This window comes from Cupressus sempervirens, chromosome 5 (assembly GCF_028749045.1).
Source record: "Cupressus sempervirens isolate cs-2001-9-10 chromosome 5, ASM2874904v1, whole genome shotgun sequence".
Classification (NCBI taxonomy): Eukaryota; Viridiplantae; Streptophyta; class Pinopsida; order Cupressales; family Cupressaceae; genus Cupressus; species Cupressus sempervirens.
In genome coordinates, this window is record NC_143122.1 from 482024809 (window position 1) to 482048575 (window position 23767).

The following is a 23767-nucleotide window of genomic DNA, read 5'->3' on the forward strand; positions in this document are numbered from 1 at the left end:
CAGGGAAGGCAGGGAACTCAAATAACATATTATTAATATATTAGAAAAATCAATACAAAAATAGTACTATAAAATGCAATTTTTAGACAGGTTTCAAGCACGGCAATTTCTATTCTCAAATATCAGGGATGGTGGGGGCCAACAATAACATATTATTATTATGACACAAATAACATATTATTATTATATTAGATAGTCAAAGTGAAAGTAGTATTAAAAAAAGCAATTTTAAAATTTATTATTGACAGCAAATATAAAATATTATTTATAACTGTATTAACAGAAAATTTAGAAAAATCATATCAGAAAGTATCAATAAAATTATTGCATAAATTTCCCTATTATGGGGTAATCAAGTAAGTTAATAATTGGATCGTTGGGAATTTATGAAGCTCAACTTTAATAGTGAAACAAAAAGGAATGCAAGATTTGCTACTTCATAGCGGTATTGTGATCACACACTCAAGGTATCACAAAGATGCCTCTAACAAAATCCACCAATGTGTCTAAAGCGTTTGCTGCTTTTTGAAGATTTAGAAACTGCAAAATCAATTAATTGCCAGTTTTAAAGGTAGGAGATTTCCATGTCCTTATGGATAGTTGCATCAAGTCTTCTAAAAAATTAGAAGCTGAAAAATATAACTGAATAAGTCCATTTGATAGGACAATGCTTTGTAGATTATCTATTTTTAACTAAACCGCTGCTACAAGGATAATAATGGAGCAGTGAATCAACTGGGATAATGTGGGTGTTTCTCAAATGCCTTGCTTGGCTTAAGTAAGGTTGTATCCGAATTGATGGCTGTAAAGGATAAAATGGGATCCACTATCTCCTTTTACAATTGGGAATCAAGAGGAAGAAACCAAACCCACGAAGTAGATCCGGCTTAAGCCACTAAGGGGAAATGGCTAAAGCACAGGACCTCAACCTTGCAAGTGTTGAAGATTGTAGCTGCGATAGAGATCTTTATCTCTCAAAATCTGGGCGTTATTACCGTTATTGTCATCTTCAGCTGAAAATGACACTTAAGTTAATTTGTAATATTAAATGTAAATGACGTGTCATTCACATGCATTGAGGCATAAATATTCGAAGAGTTATAACTAATTATAGGAGTCATGGGAATCTCAAGAGAAGAGTCTATCCTATTGTTATATATTCGCATCAAGCAAAGGATATTGTACACTTGAACATTTCATTTATCAATAAAGGTATTTTTTTGTTATGTGGCTGGGTTTTTCCCTTCATTCTTGAAGGGTTTTCCCAGGATATTTCTGGTGTTTATTGGTTCATTTTTTACTCTTATTGTTGTTTATCTCCATTGATTTCTGGGCTCAAGATTTAACATGGTATCAGAGCATAGTTGTGATAACAGCAATGAAAGGAATCTATGTTTTAATTATTTTGCCTCTGGTTGTGTCTTGTTCTGTCGCATGCATATATTATGATAAGGGTTTTATCCCTGTTGAGAATCTGGAAATGCTTTACCACCCTGCTTCGTGTGTGCAAGAGCATACCTATTTTCTGCCTGCCATGACTATGTTGGGCACTTGGGTTGTGGGCTTTATGTTTTGCCTCTGTGGGCTTTATGTTTTGCCTCAATTTTATGAGGCATGCGGTTGCATTGATCAGAGAGGAGAGAGCTTGACTTTTGCATGACCAAATCGATCATGCTCAAAGACTCAGGCAACAGTCTTGTTATCGGTATCTTTGTCCTTGCATGATTTTGTTGAGTTGGTTTTCTTTGTTATTTTTTTCGGGCTTGGCTTCATTGTATTTTGTGGCTTCCACTTTCATAACTTCTATCAGCTATAATGTCTGGTTGGAGCGTTAAGTTTTTTTTTGTTTTTATCATCTGCCGACAGTGGTTTGGGTGTCAAATGACAATAACAATCATGTTAGTAGCTTCATATGCAATCTAAGATATTTTATTATGTGTTGTATGTGATCGCTGCCACAGACTTCGATTTTGATTTTATTGTCGGTTCCTAATTTCTAGCTTGAGTTGGCATATCAAAAGCAACGCCATTGGATGGTGCAGCGATATTAAGGAGGTGTTCTTAAAGTCGATAAAGAATTTAAAACTGCATGTGTTTTTCTTATCGTATTGAAGGCAGGATACTCAAGGAGTTAGAGTGTGAGCCTGCTTGTTCATGCAGGAAAGCCAAAGTCTCTTTCAGGAGTTTCTTTTGTGCGATATTTTTTAGTCTTCAGATTATAAAGACTGGAACGTTTTTTTTGGTCGGCAAGTAATTTATTAAAAGATTTTCTTTTGCATATTTTCATTTTGGGCTATTCAAACGATAGATCATATGAACTGACAGATGCTTAAATGTTCAACATTGAGGATGTCGAGTCCTTCTTGCGATTGATTCACATCCATTCATTGCTTTGTTTCATAGAGTGCCAACATCAATGTCAGCTTAGTTGGCATGTATTATGATCAAAACAATATTTTTTAAGTGGTAAGATACCAGTATTGACAGAGATGCTCGGATCTGTTCCCATCGATTCAAGCTTGGAGATTTATTTATTTTTCCGTTGGTATCTCAACTACATCCCCAGGTTGGTTGGAATTTTTTGTGAAAGTGGAGGTATGTATGTCTATCTAGCAGTTTCCTTATATATTAAAAGGTATTTCTGGAAAATTCAGTCTCACGTTCAGGTTGAGTATAGTCGGTATCAATGGGAAAATAGCCATTGATCGATCTTAGATATGATCTCAACTGCTAATGTTCTGACCATTATTTTTATCAGTTTGTACTTCTCTGCCTTATTTCCACCTTTTTTTTGCATTGGGTTTTAAGGCAGCAGGAATCACGCGGACAATGTCTGCGTGTAATCTTCTCACAACCATTAAAGTATGTGTTGATCATTATACTGGAATCACGAGGAGAATGTCTCTGTATAATCATTTATTACAGTACAGTCCTTTTGAACCTTTGCTGATTGGATCAATGCCCAAAGAAAAATTCTGAATGCTGACTTTCAGAATGAGTATTGTTCAAGTTGGCTCGATGTGATCAAGCTGACACGACCTGCTCTCATAAGTACTTTGTGATAATATCTTTGTTAGAAATATTTTATGCTTTTAATCAGAAATAGTGATTACTTTTCAGTATTAATGATTATATCTCTTGATTACTGGGTATACATAGTGTTTGTCTTAGCAGTGATATTTGTGATTGATTAAACTTTCATGATCGCAAGACATTATATGCAGATGGGAACACTCCTTAAGACTGATTTGATATTCATCTTCAAAGGGAGGTTGCATGACATGACTGAAATCAATCAGTTATGACCGGAGGGAGTTGTTCTTGATTGAGAGGGAGTTTTCATTAAAACCTTGTTTTCTTTTACATTCTTTGGTATAGTAGTTTTTTTGACACTTGTGTTGGAAAAGAGTTTCAAATATGATTTTATGTGTGAAATCAACAAATAAGATTGTAAGATCAGCTTTGATAACTCCTTCACTATGCGATAGTGAACATCATGTTGAGAGAGTCCATGATGTCATCACATTGAGAGATTCCATGATGGGAGTTGGATGTCATGTTGAGAGATTCCATGACAGTTCACATTGAGAGAGTCCATGAATAGAGGCTTAGCTGCGAGTCTTACAAATCTGTCATGTTGAGAGATTCCATGATTAGTAAACAATGAGTAATTGTTACACGTTTTCATGTTGAGTGATTCCATGATTAGTAAACAATGAGTAATTGTTACAAGTTTTCTTGTTGAGAAATTCCATGAATTTTACAGGATCTATATGATGAGATTTTATCATTGACATTTTGGTTGTAGTCTTGTGTGATTATTCAGCTAAAGATCTCTCTATGGCTAAGAGGAAGTGTTAAAGATTGTAGCTGCGATAGATATCTTTATCTCTTGAAAGCTGGACGTTATTACCGTTATTGTCATCTTCAACTGAAAAGGACACTTCCGTTAATTTGTAATATTAAATGTAAATGGCATGTGTCATTCACATGCATTGAGGCATAAGTATTTGAAGAGTTATAATTAATTATAGGAGTTATGGGAATCTCAAGAGACCTTTGGTTATAATGTGAAGAGTCTCTCCTGTTGTTATATGTTCGCATCAAGCAAAGGATATTGTACACTTGAACATTTCATTATCAATAAAGGTATTTTTTTGTTGTGTGGCTGGGTTTTTCCCTTCATTCTCGAAGGGTTTTCCTAGGATATTTTTGGTGTTTATTGGTTCATTTTTTACTCCTTATTGTTGTTTATCTCCATTGATTTCTGGGCTCAAGATTTAACAGCAAGTTTGGTGGGCTCTCCATGGCTTTGATCCCCAAGTTATGAAGATGTGTGAAAATGTATCTAATCTACAAAGGAAGAGAGTAAGGGATTGGAATGACAAATTGGGACAGATGCTTACCAAGATATAAACTTGGAAACGGGTTGTCAAACTTTGTCTGAAACTGAAACTGTCCAAGATCTGCAGTGTACACCCTCGGATCTGCAACCCAAAAAATCAGGAAACCTAAGGATAGGGACGACTTCCTAGGTCTAGGTCGAGATTGGGTAAGGGGCGAGATGAGCTAAGGGTCGACATGGAGGGTCCAGGTCTACTTAAGCCTAGACCTAGCTCAAAACTGGAATTGGGTTTCTAAGATTTCTAATTCTAGGTAAGGGACGAGACTGGTTCAAGGTTGAGGTCGACCTTGACCTGCTCTGCACAAAATCTAAAGCTTTGAAGCTCCACCTGCAACCCAAGACCTTAGATCTACAAATCCAATCCTTGTTGAAATGAGGGCTGAGATGAGGTAGGAGCTGAGATGGAGGGTCTAGGTCGACTTGGGCTTAGACTTGGCTCAAAACTGGAATTGAGTTCCAAAGAATTTTAGTTTTGGGTAAGGGGCGAGATAGGGTTGAGGTCAAGGTTGACTTTGACCTTAGACCTTAGGTAAGGACTGAGATGAGGTAGGGATCAAGATGGAGGCTCCAAGTCGACTTACGCCTAGACTTGGCTCAAAACTAGAATGGTGATCTTGAGAATTCTAGTTCTCAATAAGGGACGAGATGGGGTGAAGGTAGAGGTGGACCTTGACCTATTTTGCACAAAATCTAAAACTTTGAAGCTCCACCTACAACCTAAGACCTTAGATTTGCAAATGCAATCCTTGCACTTGTAAATAGGCTCTTACACACAATAGAGGGAGAAATTTTGTTTGTGGGGAGGCGCTTGCCTCAGTCCAACCTTGTTTGAGGAATCAACCTTAAATTGAAATAAATATTGATAATAGAATGCTAACATGTAGTAGAATCAAATATAACAATGCAGAATATCATAGCAATGGTGACGCAATCAATTTTGATATGTGATCGACTATGTTAATGCACTAGCTTTGACTCAACAAAAAAAACAAAAGGTTTTGATATGTGATCAACTATGTTAATGCACTAGCTTTGACTCAACAGTAAAAACAAAAAGAAATCATGAAAAAGAAAACGTCATATATTAAAGTGCTTGCAATATGTCTCAATGACGAATGCTTGTATGAATGTAGATCTCCTCCTTGATGGCCAAACTCCAAAATGAAGCTAGATCTAGGAGGAAATATGCATGATGGTTGTTAAAAATCTTGAATGCTTGAATGAAAAATGCCTTGCTTGCTTGAAAACTCCTTGAATGCACATTGAGAGCTTGAGCATGGATAGCTTACGTGGAATTTGGATGCTTGTGGATATGGGATATGGATGATCAAATGAGGAGAGAAGATTTTCTTTTGTAACGATTTCAGAGCAAGCCCCAAGAATGGCCAACTCAGGAGAGCATAAAACTCCAATATTTCACATCAGGCCCCAAATTTCGTCGAGAAACACCTAGGTAAGTGGTGACCTCATCCCTTACTACCTGGGTAAGTGAAAACCTCGCTCTTGACCTACAAGTGATGGGCTCTAGACCCAAAAAAACATTGCAGGAACGGAGGAAAAAGGTGATGTATACGGGGGAAACAGTCAGAAATACATTTGAAGAATGATTTATGTGGTTGGGTGAATAAAGGGGAAGCTATGCATGGAGAATGGTCCCAACATAGAGTTTAGACCAGGATGGGAAGAAGAAAGGACCTTAATTTAAGAAATTAAATGCAAAAGGAAGGTCCATATATATCACCACACTATAGAGGGCTAAAAGGTTCTAAATGGAAGTGCTTCCATTTTACGACGTTACAATGGAAAACTAAACTACTTTGAAGAAAGGTCTGTTGTATCCTACACTATCATCTAATCCCATTTTCCAATCTCCTTTATGATAACTTCCATTCTTTCCATTTTAATTTGCCCCTTTCAAGACAACTAAAAGTGTAAGAGCATTGGAAGTAAAACATCCCTTCAAATTATAAGGGGATCTAAACCTACTCTAGCTAGTACGATATAGACAACGTATATAGTTATAGATATTATAGAAGATCTCTCTAAAGTTATTGCATACATGGACATAACTAACAATCTGCCTATCTTTTTGCCGTAGGTATGAGCATAAGACTAGTAACAGCTGTTGTCTCAAAAGCAAGATTTTCAAATTATAACAATGAGTATCTACACACAAAAAAAAACTGCAACTTCAATGCTAAAGCAAAGAATTGTGCTATTTATGATAAACAAATGCTAATAGGAAAAACCAACTTCAGCACAAGTTTGTGAATAGCTAAAAATGAATAAACACACATGTCAATCAGAAGACGATCCCTTAACTTAGCATGACCCTATGTGGCATGATATTAATATCACTCACACTTTTAACTGTCTCTTCCATGGTGAACATGACTTGTTAAACTCTTAGAATATCCCATGTGTTGCCTAAAAGTCAGCCAAAGTCAAAGCGTTTACAGCATCTTTTAAAGCAAAAAAACCTTGTTTTTCAACCAAAAACCATCAATTCAACCCCTTAATGTTGGTCTTGCCCTTGAAAACATCATGTCTACCCAAACAATGTAGAGTTTGCCTCCAAAAGGGGCAAATGATACTATTGCCTCTATCTCGTGACTCTTTGCATGAGCACACTTTTTCTCAATGTTGGCATTTAACTTAACATAGGTGCTCTTCTTAAGTTCAGAAACTTGTTTGTTTCTATTTTAAACCTAAACCTAATCTTGCTTTACTATAGCAGCCTGATTTTGAATTATTATTAAAGAACAATTAAGAGCACCTGATTGTCAATCCTTTATACAACCATTGCAAAAAAGTTATAGCTCTGATTCTAGACAGCAGTAGTTTCCGTTTTCACTGGTTAAAGAGGTTCCAAAGTTGAAGGAGAAGCATACCAAAAGCTGGATTCAAGGACACACTTAAACATCAAATTTCCTATGTTTTAGATATCTTTAATTCTCCTTACAGAATTTTAATGCAATTTGATGTTGTTAGTTTTACACTTCTAGTTTCGAATTTATTGATTCATTATAACAATAGTTTGTAGTATAGATTCGATTAGATCTCATTACAATTTAAAATCCATTTCAGACTTTGCCTATTAACGGGGTAACGAAGATTGATCTTCCTAATAATCCTCGGGCTGGAGTAATGCACAAGTAGTGTGAACTGCTCCTGATCCAATATGGATTAGGATCAATTTTGATAGGGCATCAAAAGTAAACTCAGAAACAAGCAATATGGGCTGTAAGGTCAGAGATCACAATGGAAAAATCCTTAAGCAAAAAAATGTAAAATTAGGAGTTATCACCAACAATGAGGTAAAATTTAAGGCAGCTCTGATTGGATTGCGATGCAGAAGGGAGCTTTGGTGTCCTTGAGTGCATTTGGAAGGGGACTCATTAATAACAATAAATGCCATAGACAAACATCAACTCTTACAGAACTGCATAAAACCAATATGGAATCTGATGGAGAGTTAAAAAAATTCACATATATATAGAGAAGGCAACTTGAAGGCGGGTGAACTCGCAAAATCGGCCACAGAACAATGAGAAAGCTATTGACATATTGAAAAAGAGCAGCGGTAGAAGTAGAAAGAGACAATGATGATAGCAATAGAAAAGTATACTTGGTAAGTGAGCCCGGAAAGCAGGTACTCATTGTCTTTAAGTCTCAAATATGGAAGAACAGGACGTCCCCATATCTGAATGAACCTCGAAAGATCTAGTGAACATGAAAAGGATAGGTGACACCTCGAAGGTTTGGAAGGAGTAGAATTAAGTGTGGGCAAGATTGATAGAGGCAGTTAATTTGGGATATGGGAAGGCAAGGAATTGGACAATGGTAATTAATAAAGGAATAAAGTATATGACACACAGATTGATAATAAGAGCCACAAGAATATGTAATATGAAATGATGGTGCAGCAATACAAAGCTAATAACGCTCTTTAAATAGAGAATGCAACATTACTAAAAGACATTGAGAAAGTTATGCTCTCTTTGAATTCTAAGGTGAGATATATTACGAGGTAATTGGTAAATACTTGCTTATTAATAACAGAGACCGAAAGGTCAATTTATACAAAAGGAAGAGACGATGTTTCCTTAGGAAACGATCGTAAAGAATCGAAACATTCTATTCCAGAGAAAGCAAAAAACGAAAGCAAACTAAAGCTAAAGATATTTACAAGATAACCATTAACTAATAATAGACGTCTTATCTATTATTGTAATACCCTCCCTTAATGGTTAATCTATCTAACACACCAAGCTGTCCTCTGAATTTGACAAACTTATCAGGACCAAGAGGCTTGGTGAGAATGTCTGCAGTCTGATCTGAGGTAGGAACATATTGCAGATCTATAGTCCCGTCTTCAACCAGCTGTCGTATGTAATGACAATGAACATCCACATGCTTGGTTCGTTCATGGAAGACTGGATTTCGTGCTAACTTGATAACGCCTTCGTTATCAACAAACAGAGTAGTCGGTCCTGCTGGTGACATCTGCATATCCCCAAGCATCCGACGAAGCCAGACAGCTTCACATCCTGCCTTAACAGTCCCTCTATATTCAGCCTCTATAGAAGAGAGAGAAACTGCCTGTTGCTTCTTGCCGGTCCATGTGACTGCACCGGATCCCAAACTGAACACATATCCAGATGTTGACTTTTTATCATCAACAGAGCCTGCCCAATCTAAATCTGTGAACCCACTGAGTTTAGGATTAGAACTCCAAGAATACAAAAGTCCATAATCAGAAGTGCCCTTCACATAACGAAGCACACGCTTTGCTGCCATCCAATGATCAGCCTTAAGAGCTGTCATAAAGCGTGAAATATAGCTGACTGCGAAGCTGATATCAAGCCTAGTAGCAAATAGGTAGATGAGGCTGCCTACTAGTTGCCTATACGTAGTATCATCAACGGAAGGAGAATCAGACTTGGCTGATAACTTGAGACCTTTCTCCATAGGTGTAGATGCAGGTTTGCAATCCTGCATTCGGAATTTGTCTAACAAGGCTCTGGCATATTTGGACTGAGAGATGAATATACCAGAAGACTGTTGCCAAACTTCAACACCTAAGCAATAATGCATGAGCCCAAGGTCAGTCATATCAAAAGACTGGCATAAGTGTTGTTTGATTCCCTGAATCAAAGATGCCGAACTGCCAGTGATGATTAGATCATCCACATAGATAACCAGAAGGATGATGTCACTGTCAGTAGTCTTGATGTACAGATTTGAGTCTGAAGAACTCCTCTTGAAGCCTTGATCACTGAGGTACGTATCAATCTTGATGTACCATGCCCGAGGGGCCTGCTTCAAACCATAGAGAGCTTTTACCAATCTGAGAACCTGATGGTCTTTACCAGCAACCTTGAAACCAGGAGGCTGCGTCATGTAGACCTCTTCATGGAGATCACCATTCAGGAAAGCACTCTTTACGTCCATATGATGGACCTTCCAGCCAAACTGTGCTGCCATGGCTAAGACTAATCTGATGGTGCTCATCTTTGCAGTAGGAGCAAAGGTCTCCTCATAATCAATGCCCTGACGCTAAGAAAAGCCCTTTGCCACTAAACGAGCTTTGTACTTATCCTAAGTACCATCTGATTTGTATTTGATTTTGTAGACCCATTTGCAGCTAATGGGTTTCTTCCTGGGGGAAGATCAAAAAGGACCCAAGTGTTGTTCTTCAGCAGGCTCTAGTGTTCAGATTGCATGGCCTGTTCCCACTCTGGAATTCCTTTAGCCTCGGAATATGTTTGAGGTTCAAACACACTGTGAATGTTGGCCATAAGAGCAAAGTTAACAGAATCTATAGTTTTGCTCTTTTTTCGAGTAGTTCTCCCATCAATGAGCTCATCATCATGAAGATCAGCAAGTGTCTTAGCCCACCACTTAGGCCGGAGAGGAGAATGACCAACAGTAGTACTAGGAGATGCTTGATCAGCAGGATCCTGATCAGAAGAATCTGGATCAAACTCAGGTGAAGCATCTTCAAAACGAGGTGATCCTGCAGGAGAAGCCGGAGGTAGCTGTACAGGTATCACTGGCAAGACTGGAGCTGTAGGAGCTACTGGAGCCCTCCCATTAGGTGGACCTAATGGAAGCCGAACTCCCAAATCATGAACCTGCATAGGCTGGTCTGCTGGATCAGGAACAGGAGAAACAGGCATGAATGGTCCTGGCTGCTCATCAAAGACTACATCGCGGCTGTATATGAGACGAGATGTCTCAACATCAATAAGGCGGTAGGCTTTGTGAAGACTGCTATATCTAGCAAGCATCAGTTTCTGACTCTTGGCATCCAACTTGGTGCGTGAAGCATCAGGGATCCAAACAAAAGCAAGAGAGCCAAAAACCTTCAGGTGACTGATTCTGGGCTTGCGACCTGACCAGGCCTCTTCTGGAGTTTTACCTTTGACCGCCACTGTGGGTGACCGGTTCAATAGATAAACTGCAGTGTTAACTGCTTCTGCCCAAAAACGCTTCGAAACATGTCTATGTTCGAGCATGGAACGAGCCATCTCGGTGATTGTCCTGTTCCGACGTTCAACTACATTGTTCTGTTGTGGCGTGTGGGGTGTGGTGAATTGGCGTTGGATGCCATGTGTATCCAAGAAGCTGGAGAAAACATTAGAACAAAATTCCCCCCCATTGTCTGATCTAAGAGTAATAATAGATTTCCCAAACTCTTTTTCAACTAAGGGTTTAAACTTCTGAAATACAATAAATGCATCGGATTTCTTTTTAAGGAAATACACCCACATTTTTCTACTGAAATCATCTACAAACAACAGAAAATACTTGTACCCAAGAATAGAAGGAGTGGCCATAGGGCCGCAGATATCAGCATGAACAAGCTGAAGTACTTGAGAAGCTCGCCAAGAATCGCCACTGGGGAAAGGTGTGCGATGTTGCTTCCCAGCTTGACATGCGTCACAAACTCCAAGGTGTTGGGTTTGAATCTCTGGCAAACCAAGAACAAGCTCATCCCGAGCAAGTTGTGAGAGATAATGCACATTTAAGTGCCCATATCGCTGATGCCAAAGTGTGCTGATGGAAGATCGCTGAGCAGCCATAGCTAAGTCCTGAGAATCACCAGAATCAGTAAGTCTGAAAAGACCATGACCCTCAAGACCAACTGCAATAGTAGACTTAGTCGCCCGATCAGTGATGGTGCACTGATGTGAACTGAAGGTGACTGCCAAGTGTGGAGAATGTCGCAGCAACTGACTGACCGAGAGTAGATTTAGTTCCATCCCTGGAACGTAGTACACATCAAGGAATATGAGCTTCCTCCCAACAGACTGAATTTGAATGTTGCCTTTACCAACAACCGTGTACTCTTCTCCACCACCAAAGATAACAGAATCTGAATAAGGCTGGTAGTCAATAAACCAATCTCTGCGGTGAGTGAAATGTCGAGAGGCACCTGAATCAATGTACCAGGCAGATGACTGTACATGATCTGCGGGTCTTTTAGCCATGAAAGCGTAAAAGGCTGATTCTGCCTGCTCAGTGTGGTCTGCACTGTTCGCTTTGAGTTGTGAACCTGATTGCTTAGACTGGGCAGCTAAGCGTTTCCGACATGCAACCTTCATGTGACCATACTTGTGGCAATAGTTGCATTGAATGTTCTTCTTTTTGGTACCATCGGATGCTGGAGCAGAAGACTTCTGCTGAGATGGTTGCTGAAACTTGCCCTTATCCTTCTGAAAGGATTTCGCAGCAAAGGCTTGCTCAGTGGAGGTGGAACTGAAGCTGCTACCGAACTGTTGTTTCCACCGATCTTGCTGAAGTAGCAGGGTGCAGAGATCAGTGAACTTTAGATCAACACCAGTAGATGTGATGTTGAGAGTCTCGATAAAATGCTCATAGGAATTTGGTAAACTCCGAAGAGTGATTACCACAATATCCTCTTCCTCCATCTTGCGACTGATGGCAAGTAACTGATCACGGATTTCCTGAATCCGATTCAGGTGTGCCTGGAGCGAGGTGCGCTCATCCATGACAATAGAAAACAAAGTGTTTTTCAGAAAGAAGGCTCTGCTCTTGTCGGAAGTCTCATGAAGACCTTTTAGATGTGTCCAGATTTCGGCCGCTGTCTTGCCGGATGGAATCTGAGAAAGTTGGTCATCAGCTACGGATAGTTTGAGAAGCATTACTGCCTCTCGAATGTTCAGATCCCATGTATCTTGATCAGGACCCGGAGAAGTCGGACGCTGCTTAACACCCAGAACAAGTTGATCGGTGTTTCGATATTCGAAGATTGCGATGATGCGCTGCTTCCAGGTTCCATAATTGCGACCATTGAATTTGGAATTATGCTCGAGCAGAATATTTGTCAGAGATGCCATGGCACGTTTTTCAATGAAAATTTGTGAAAATCTGTGGAGGCACGTTCTTCGAGGCAAAATACGGAAGACCCAGAAGAATCAGAGAATGACCCAAAAGAGAGCTCGAAAAACCCAAAAGGAATCTGCTGTTGTTTTTTGAATCTGCTGGCTCAAAAATTGAGGCACAAAAATCGAGGCACCCAGAAAAAACGGACGACAACCCAGTTGAGCTCTCGAAAAACCCACCAAGAATTTGTAAACAAAAAAAATTTTGGACCCCAAAAATTAGGGTTTCGAAAAATAAGGCCCTAGCTGAAAAAAGCTTGAAAAAACTTCAGATTTCTTGATGAAAAATGGTCGAATATGCTTCCCAGAGCACGATGACATACTGAGACGGCTAAGAGCATGAAGATTTGATACAAAAACATGCAGATTTTCACCCCAAAAATGCGAGTCTCCAAAAAATGGCCACGATTTCCACGCGATTTGCAGACCCGTAATTCGGGAATTTCTCCAAGCAGAAAAACCCTAGGTGGGTTTTGGAGAAATTAGCTGAAATAATTTTGGAAAAATTTAAACAAATAATTTCAAGAAGAAATTATAAATTTTTCCGAAAAAATTTAAGTATTTAGCTCTGATACCATATTACGAGGTAATTGGTAAATACTTGCTTATTAATAACAGAGACCGAAAGGTCAATTTATACAAAAGGAAGAGACGATGTTTCCTTAGGAAACGATCGTAAAGAATAGAAACATTCTATTCCAGAGAAAGCAAAAAACGAAAGCAAACTAAAGCTAAAGATATTTACAAGATAACCATTAACTAATAATAGACGTCTTATCTATTATTGTAATAAGATAGATGTCAAAGAAATGGATGCAACATTCTGACAAGTTACCAAGAAGAGACGAATGGCATTCTTGGGAAGGTCTATGAGAGGAGATTGAGATATGCCTTCCAGTCCGATCATGACCTGGTGATCCATGAATTCAAATGGTGTTAGGAGAGGAGTTTTTTTGGACTAATCACTATTACTAGGTAAACTCAGCCATATCGGCCATGTTTCTGACTACTCTGCTAAATGCAGGGGAATCCAAAGAAATGGCAAATGCGCTTTGCCAAGGCCTGGTGCAAGAGTCATTTCTGGATGAAACTAGGGAAGAATTTGACAAGTTGAATGGAAGACAAATTTGTAACCAAAGAACTACTATGCAATCTCGATGGAAGGGTAATTGAAAGGCTCCCCCCTTATCATCTCTGTCATGTACACCACTATTCCACATCGAGGGTAGGTTGTTCAAAGGAGTCTAATGTTTGTGAAGAAAACATTGGACTTGGTGGCTTCAAAGTTCAATGTGCAGAATTAGGCAAAATGTGGACCAAAATGTCCAATGAAGGAAAGGAGCGTTGTTGGGGAGGCTGCACAAAACAAGGGTGGAAGGCATGCCCTCAATTTTCAATAAGATGCTTGGTGACTATGTTTGTTAAAGTAGTAGAATACAAATAGAAGCAGGTTGAAATATAACTTAATTAAAAGTACGTTGCTATATAAGAGAACAAAATGTCTAAATTTTAACACGGAACAGACAAATATATAGAGGAATTTTTTTTATGCCTAGAGAGTTGTGGATTGGGATATCCTGGTTAGACCAACAGGTATGGCTACTCGTATATGTAATTTTTGCTATTATATTAATATGGATGAGTGCAACCCCTTAGCCGTGATATGGGCAATCCAAAAGAAATCATTCAAAAGTTATACTTTTAAGTTGAATATTTCCAATATCATTGCTGATCATTTACTAAACATATTGTTCGAAAAGTTATAAAATGTTTCATAAAAAGTTTGTCATGGAGATTAAGTTGCAAAAAATTCTTAGCTTCAATCTATCAAAGAAAATTGCTTCACATCTAGATCTACAATCTACAATGCATGGTGAGGAAATGAATTTTGCATATGCTTTCTCCACAAGTGAAGTCTTGTGATGTTGCATAGAGCTTTATGGATGAATCAGGTACCCTTCTAATTGGCTAAGTCACAACAAAGGCTCATCTGCTAAAATTTCTTTCCAATCACCTTCTTGCATTGACGATTTATAAAAAAACAAATGTAATGAATTGACCCTCTATTTAGGCAATTTTACATAATGCCAACTTGTTCATCTTTGCAACACTCTCGGATGAACGGGTTGTATTATACATGAAAGAGGAGTTTATGACTTTATGGACAGTTACTTTCTACCTTCAAGGCATAACAGTTATAGATAGATACGTAGCTTACATTTAATTTTTTATTATTTACATTTTTTATATTATCAAAATATTATTACATAATATTTAGTGTTTTTCGATATATTAATAATATTATATCAACATTACATAATATATTCAAATATTTATTATTAATATTGATATGTATGTTGGGCATGAGCCCATAGCACAAAAGTGGTTGCAAACCCTATCGTGAGGGGCATCTCAAGTTAAAATCCTTGAAGGAGACTTTAGGAAGAAGTGTGGCGCAAACATAGGTGCAAAGAGGTTGATGTTCAGTCTAAAGGAGTGAGGAGTACGCATAGGGAGTGCAATGACGTATATGCTAAGGAACTTAAGGTGGCAAAGTATGGGTCACTAGCAGTGGTAGGAAAAACAGTGATATGACACGGTGGATGCCCTGGCGGATGGTGTAGCACAAGGAGAAGAGGTGAAGATTGGTGTACAAAAGTAAAGGTTATGACTAGTGTATTGGAGGGGACCAAGGGATGTGGTAGTGAGTCATAAGGTGGCAATAATTGGAGTGCGAATGGATTTGGAGTATGGTATACAATGGAGAGCTAGAGAAGGTAGTTTAAAATAGAATGACAATCAAGGAGGTGTCAATACCTCGGCAGCCATAATATTACCGTAGGGATGAGGTCCCCATTGGTTTAAAGTTCTAGTAAAAAGTGATTACCGATCAAAATATCTATATTGATGTGTATATTATTAAAAGTATATTAACATGTATAATATTAATATTAATGCATGTATCATAAAAGTTAATAAATATATTAATTTATTTAACTAATTGTAATTGCCACTATTGGCATGAGGCAAGAGCCTACAACACAACAGTAAATTGTGAGCCTCTTATCTGGGAGGTCTTGGGTTTGAATCTAAATGAGCTTAACTAATATTCATAATAATTAATCACAACAGAACAATAATAATTAACCTTGGCTTCAGCCCCTTACCGATCAAAAAAAATTGCCACTATTGGCATGATGTAATGGTTAAGTTGTGTTGTTCACACTCTTGCTATTAAGGTTCAACCCCATTATCCAGTGTTATCATTGAGTGGTCATGTTGGGGATGATATCCCCCATTTGTGACCTCGCTGATTCTTAGTTTCATGTCAAAAGCATTTACTGGTAAAAATATAAAATGGAATTATTATTAAAAACCCACAACTGCAATTGGTCTTCAGTATAAAATATAACTAGAACAATAAAAGTTGCACACAATCCAATTCAATTGCTCAAAAAAAAAAGTTGAAAAGATGTTCAAAAGTTTGCAATTTTGTTTGGAGGACACTCACAATAGACGTAATTCATGCAACATCTCTAGCAAATATGTTGAAGATGTTGTGCATGAGGTGGAGGATGTGCAGGTTCAACTTCTAGAGGACCAACAAATTAAACCATATTGGCGATTGGCAAATGTACTAGTAAGAAGTTGAGCTTAGCATGGTTACATAAAGAATGGTTTTTGGGGCTCGCAAGAATGTGAGCAATCAAGTCCATAATTATACTTCCCTGTCCTTATCAAACTTCAAAAAATCCAAGTGCTCCTCCCTCAATTCTACTTAAAGCTTCAACGCTAGCTTATCCTAAACACGTGTTCACAAATTGGTGTTTGATGCTCTTTATGGTGAGTGTCAAATTTTCCCGTACTTTTGCTTGGGGGCATCTCTTCTCCCTTAATGGCTAATCTTACTCCTACCTATCCTCAAGGAATGTGTTTTTTTTATTTTTCCTCAAAAGAAACAAGCATTTCTTCAAAGGGTGAGTCTGTGGAGAGCTTCAATGAGTTTGACTTCTCTAGATGGATACTAGCTTCTTGGCCTGAGATTGACCTTCCTTCTTTCTCGCCCTTCTAAAAGGCTTATTTCTCATTCAATTCAACTCAAAGGAAGATGAGAAATTTGTATGGAATCAAGGGTCACAGTTCTATGTAAGATCTATATTGTTCTTGTATTGGTGGTTCCCTTATTTTGATCCAACAAAGGTGAACTTTACAAATGTTCCTTTTTAGATCAAATGAATCACCCTCTACTTTGTACACTACCAAAAAAATATTAAGATGCCAATATAAAAAGATTGTTTCCTCCGTGAGAATGGATCCAGATCAGGAATGTCCTTCTCGCGTCTATGTCTGGGTGTGGAGTACTATGTTGATTTGAAAGGTCTACTCTTTGCATGTATCCAAAAAGAGCCTTCAATTGGAGAAAGTGTTAATGTTAGATTGCCAAAAACTATTAAGATGCCAATATAAGAAGGTCGTAAGGATCCAGATCAGGGATGTCCTAGCACCTATGTCAAGGTGTGTAGCACCATGTTGATTTTAAAGGTCTACACTTTGCATGTATCCATGGGGAGACTTCATTTGGAGAAAGTGTTAATGTTTTGAACCAAAATAGCATCCCATAAACTAAATAGAAACTCAAAAAAATATATACATACTACTAACACAATTAATTACCTTGGGAAAACCCTTGTACTTGAGTGGAAAACCCAAACACACCCAAAATATATCCTTTTATTCAGATCTTAATATCAACACAATTCTTGCTTATGATTGATGTCTAAAACACAATCAATCAATAAGATTGTTTATTCTCCGATCTTGTACTTGACTATGAATGACAGAAAAACAAGAGATATGAGAATCTCTTCAATTCTTCTCAAAAGAGACTTCCAAAGTACATATAGACAAATATAAATGCATTGAACATGCTTAATGAAGCTAAGAGCTCATAATCAATAACTTCAAAAACATTTGACTCAATAATAATTACAATTCTTCACTCAACATGAATAATAATAAGCCAAGTTTGATTTTTCAAAAATAACCAAGGAGATCTCTCGAAAGTTAAAAAGATTATATCAAAGACAAATTGCATGCCATTATGGAACAACACGATACCACAAATATGAAATTGACGCTTCAAGAATAAACTAATGGTAACAAGGATCAATGATACCCAAGAATTGACGCCAACAAGGAAAGGATCAATGAAGTTCATAATAAAAATTCACGTTCCATTAAGCAATGATAACTCTATTAACATAACATAGACAATACCAATGCCATGTGAGCACTCATCTACACTAAGAATAAACTCCATTGAATGGAAGAAGGCAACACAAGAAACTGAAAAACATCAAACAGTGGTAGCTTAGGAAGAACAAAAGCCAAGATCTTTCACAATTCGAGCCCAACCTAAAGTAAAACAAAACCATTACAAATGAAAAGGAAGCAAAGCTACAATTCATCATTTATAATGTCTTTCAAAGAAGATCATACATTAATCAGATGTATAATTCTCTCACAGCTACATGAACTTCAACTCTCCCGCTTAGCAAGAGAGAGATTCTTCATAACCAACATAAGGAGCTCCAACAGAAAATGTCAATAAGAACCTCAACACAAATAATATTGTCATCTCAGTGTAGCATTCAGCAATGCTACTCCCTAAGATTAGAAGAACATAAAAATGTCATGTAATCTCCCACATGACATCCACCATGGCTACTCCCACATGGTGGAACAAGGGATTCCACCTCAAACTTCACTCACAAAGAAGAATGCATTAACAAGAAATTTCAGCTCAAAGTTCTCTTGCAGAGAACTCTATAACAATGGATTTCACCTCGAACTTCTCTCACAAAAAAGAACTTATTATCAAGAGATTGCACCTTGAACTTATCTCGCAGAGAAGAACTCATTCACAAGGGATTGCACCTCGAACTTCTCGCAAAGAACTTGTTAATAAGGGATTGTACCTCAAGCTTCTCTAGCAAAAAAGAACTCATTGTCAAGGGATTGCACCTCAAACTTCTCTCGCAAAGAAGAACTAGTTAATAAGGGATTACACCTCACACTTCTCTCGCATAAAAGAACTCATTATCAAGGGATTACACCTCGAACTTATATTGTTGAGAAGAACTCATAAACAAGGGATTGCAACTTAAACTTCTCTTGCAAATAAGAACTCGTTAATAAGGGATCGCACCTCAAACTTGTCTCGCAGAGAACTCATTAACAAGGGATTGCACCTTGAACTTCTGTTGCAGAGAAGAACTCATTAACAAAGGATTGCACCTCGAACTTCCTTGCAGAGAAGATCTCACTAGATTATATGTATAAAAATCACTGAAGCTAAGACTCTCTCATCCCAGACTCTCTCTCAACAAGGACAACATTCCCATTGCTTTGATTATCACAATAAAAGAGTTGATTACAATGATTGACCAAACAAACAACTTTTGCAATCACACTACTACACGAGCTTGTTGATCCCCTGCAAAGAACTCGGCACTCTCCCTCTACTACACAAGCTCCCTCTGAATTTGATTTATGCAACTAAATAGTCTCCCTCTAAATGTCATTTCTTCCTCTTCGAAGAAACTAGTCGCAATGATAGTTTATATAGATTTTTCCTCTTTAATGAAGTTATGTGCCATCAATTCAATCCCATGACTACAAGCATCATCCCCATGTTCATTTCTACAACCTGTGTGACTTTGCATGAAATTTCTCATCCTCTCATTCCTTCTCGATCCACCTTGGAAACGTCTCTTCATGGCCTAAATTTCCTTGCAATACATCAATAGGTCTTTCGCTATCACATAGTTATAGTGCAGGTAGACTAAAAAAACGAAACATATCCTTCCAGATAAAAAGCTTAATTAGAGATTCTACCCTCCAAGGCTCTTCAAACACTCTCATACGAACCCCTCATTGCATCAGCATATTCGACATGCATTAGAAATCATGATTCTTTATGAATCCAAATGTCTTATTTTGGTTCAAATTGTTTCCTTAGACCCCCTCTAATACCAAATTAATGTTTTAAACCAAAATAGCCTCACGTGCAATAAATAGAAACTCGGTAAAATATACAAAGAAATAACACAATTATTTATCCTAAGGAAAACCCTCCTACTCAGGGGAAAAACCCAATCACACCCAAAATGTTCCTCTATTCATATCTCAAAATTAATACAATAAAATAGTTCTTGCTTATGATTGATGTCTTCAACACAATCAATCAATAAGATCGTTTATTCTCAATTCTTTTACTTGACTATGAGACAGAATAATAAGAGATACAAGAATCTCCTCAATTCTTCTCAAAAGAAGAGACTTCCAAAATACATATACATAAATACACATACATTAAACACGTTGAAAGAAGCTAAGAGCTCATAATAAAAAATTTAAAAACTTCTAACCTTATAATAAGTTCCAATTTCTTCACACGGTATAAATAATAATAAGCCACATTTGATTTTTCGTAAAATAATCAGGGAGACCTCTCAGAAGTTGAAAAAGTCTCGCAATTAAGACAAATTACCATATTGGTTTAACATAATACCACAAATATGAAACCAACAATGATAAGGCTCAATGATAACCAAGAGTTGACACCAACAAGGCAAGGACCAATGAAGCTCATAATAAAATTCCCATTTCATAAAGTAACAATTACTCTAACAACATAATATAGACAACATCGGTGCCTTGTCAACACTCATTGACGCCAAGAATAAACTCCTTCGAATGCAAGAAGGCAACACAACAAAACAAAGAAACATCGAACAGCTTTAGCTTAGGAAGAACGAAAGCCAAGAACTTTCACCATTCGAGCCCAGCTTGAAGTAAAATAGAACAATTACAAAGAGTGTGAAAGATTTGAACCAAGATCAAAACAAATGAATAGGAAGCGAAGTTGCAATCCATCATTAAAATAGTCTTTCAAAGAAGATCATGACTATAATCAAAGGTATAATTCTCGTATAGTTCTCTCGTATACAAGAACTTCAACAAAAAGTGTGGATGTTTTTTCACCTTTCTCTAGCATTTCTTTAACTACCTCCCTAAAAGATGTCCCAAAGGCTGGAAAAGAAATTTCAAAGAAGTTGAATATTATCCTCTAGTCCTTGTAAGGAGGAGATAAGAGCATCCTTCTATGGGATCTTTAGTTGGCTCAAGAGGTTTTGTTCACTGTGAGTGACTTAGGCATGGAGGGTTTTGTTCACTGTGAGTGAAAGCCCAATAAGCACAAGAAGAAGAAATTATACATAGAGAAGCTACAGTTGGAAGCTCACGAAGCAACTGGGGAGGACACCCAATGGACAATAGAGCACATCCTTTCCCATCAGATCTACAGGTTGGTATCTGTATGCTCAAGTCTACTTTTTATTTGCTTTGAGAACAACAGTTTTGGAGATTTCTACCTCTTGGGATGGAGGGATTGCTCTTGGGGTGGTTTTTAGCTTAGTGATGAAAATTGTGCCTTATTGTCTGCTTGTTCCTTTGATGTATTTATTTCACTGAGATTTGTGTGATCTTTGACCGACAAGCAGGATGACAGAACCTGAAAATCTTAAGATTTTTCTCCTAAATTTTCTGCCTCCTAGAGGTTAATCTTGATGGACGAATATTCAAGTAAGACAATTTTGTGAGGTTTGACAGGCAGGATATGTGAAAATGTAAAACTTGAGATTTGTCTGCTATATTTACTGTCTTCTGTATGCTTTCGGCTGTGTTAAGACAACAGCATTTAGATTATAATTTAATTTGTTTGGTATTTTCCTTTGGCCTGGAATGGCCACTTAGGTTTCCGCTAAGCCAGAAGTTTTATGTATAGTGGAAAAAGAAAAATAATCTGAAGATAAAACTACAAGATTATCAAAATCTCTGGGAAATATCATTGGAAATTTGCTGCAGTGTCTTAATTCTTATCATTCTAATTCAATATATTTTCTTGATTACGAGAAACCTTTTTAACCAGTACTTTACAAAACAACGGTTAAACAATGAGATGCAATAACGGAAAGATTGAATAGCGCTTGGACAAAATACGCAGAAAATAATTACAAGTTGGATCTCAACGAAAGTACAACTATATTCCTAATTGAAGTAGGCAAAAAATCATTGCAGTGCAATACTAATAAAATACACCAAGCATGTCTCGACGGTTTTACGAGGACAGACAGATTACTAGGTATATAACCAAAACATATGCGCACAAGTAGCCCTTAAGGAAAATACAAAGGATTAAAAACATTCATCTGATGGCATTCAAAGCATGAAAACAGCGCTGGGTAAACAGCAAAGCATCCATTGTTTTAGCTGATAGCAGCAAACGAAACACATACGCACCATGATTGCCTTTGTACCCCACGCTAGCAATCCTCACAGATGTTCTCTCCTTTCCTTCGCCCTCGAACAGCCAACACATGGGGGTTTAGGGCTTCCACTAAATATTATTTAAGCTACAAGGACTGCCTCACTTTAAGAAAAAATTATAATTATAAAAAATTATTTAAAAAAATTAAGAATAATATCGCTTTACATAAATTATGTAAGACTAAATAGATGCATTAAGCTAAATGCAAATTTATCAAGAGAACATAGCTTAAACTAATTACTTAAATTTTTGAAAGATAAATGTATAAACTATTGTAGCTTTTGATGTATAAGATTCAATCATGATGTTACAAATTTATTTTTATTAAAATTTTGAGATTTGCATTTAAATTTGATCATGTATTTTTTTTTTTTTTTTTAATATAAATTTGATATTATAGTTGACTTCAAATGATATGTTTTAGAGAGTATATTCGAATTAAAATATTATTTTTGGGTAGGATTTCTAAGTGTTCATAATGAAAGTGGAGTGATTCAATAGTGACAAAATCTATTGGTTACAAGTAGATTTTAGTAGTCATATAAACTATTTACATAAAAGTTGTGTACTCAAAAAATGGAGAAGCAAAGAGGGCATCGATGGTTTTGAGGAGCAATATTTTTACAAAGGGTTTAATCAAAATACATACATCAAAAATTGGGTCTCCAGACAAGCATGGTGATCACCAAAGCAAGTATGAGCAACATTACAAAAGGTAGGTGAGGGGAGTTCTTAGAAATTTTCTACAAATGGAGGGAAAGAAAAGGGCCCTAATCCAAGTAGATGGGCTTTTTTGAGGATTTTGAGCAAAAACAATGATGACTTGAAGAAGATCAAAGGGAAAGTATAGAGGCTCAAAGATCCTTTTGTTCCTGATCAAGTCGCCAAGGAGAAGTTGGTGGATGTGGATAATAGGGTGGTCATGATGAGAATAGGTTTTGTGGAGAGGAAAAGCAATATCAACATCTACAAGGAGAGAGTCTTCTTTATGACATGGGGGGGTGAGTGGTTGATTTTTTTCTAAATTTGAAAATGGTGTGAAGAGAACTGGGATTCTCATTTTACTCCCTCAAATGCTTGTCAAAAGATTTCTACTTGGTCATTGTAGGTAGTATGCATGAGAAACTATGGGTCATTTATAATGGGCTTTTCATGATGGGAGAGAAAGGGTTTTTTATTAAAGAATGGATGCTAGACTTTAATCCAAAGTAAGCAATTATGAAGGGAGTTGCTAATTTGGGTGAAACTTTATGACCTTTGGCATGAATGTAATTGGTATGAGGGCATTAAAGATTATAGGGGACAAGTTGGGGAAGTTTGTTAAATCAGTTGAGGCCATAGTAAAAACAAATCATAGCATGTGCATGAGGATTTGTATCATACATGAGGATTTGTATCACTTGGAGACTCCACCCTCCACTCCCTCACGCTATAGAGATTTGGTTGTGTAAGGGCATATGGTAGAAATGTATCAAAGTAGATGAGATTATGGAACAATGCAAGAAATGTAGAGAGTGGGCTCATAAGACAGGGGAGTGTTTAGCATATTAAAAAGGCAAG

At 37.3% G+C, this 23767-nt stretch overlaps 1 protein-coding gene across 1 annotated transcript in view; it reads right to left on the reverse strand.

Annotated features, from left to right (window-relative positions):
- LOC149556844 (large ribosomal subunit protein eL42) overlaps positions 1 to 22311 on the reverse strand; it is a 48502-nt gene extending 26191 nt beyond the window's left edge. The window contains exon 1 of the mRNA XM_089831433.1: positions 22180 to 22311. Within this exon, the coding sequence (XP_089687559.1) occupies positions 22180 to 22182 (3 nt within the window). The 5' untranslated portion in view covers positions 22183 to 22311. The remainder of the gene's footprint in view (positions 1 to 22179) is intronic.
- Between the last annotated feature and the right edge of the window lie 1456 nt (positions 22312 to 23767).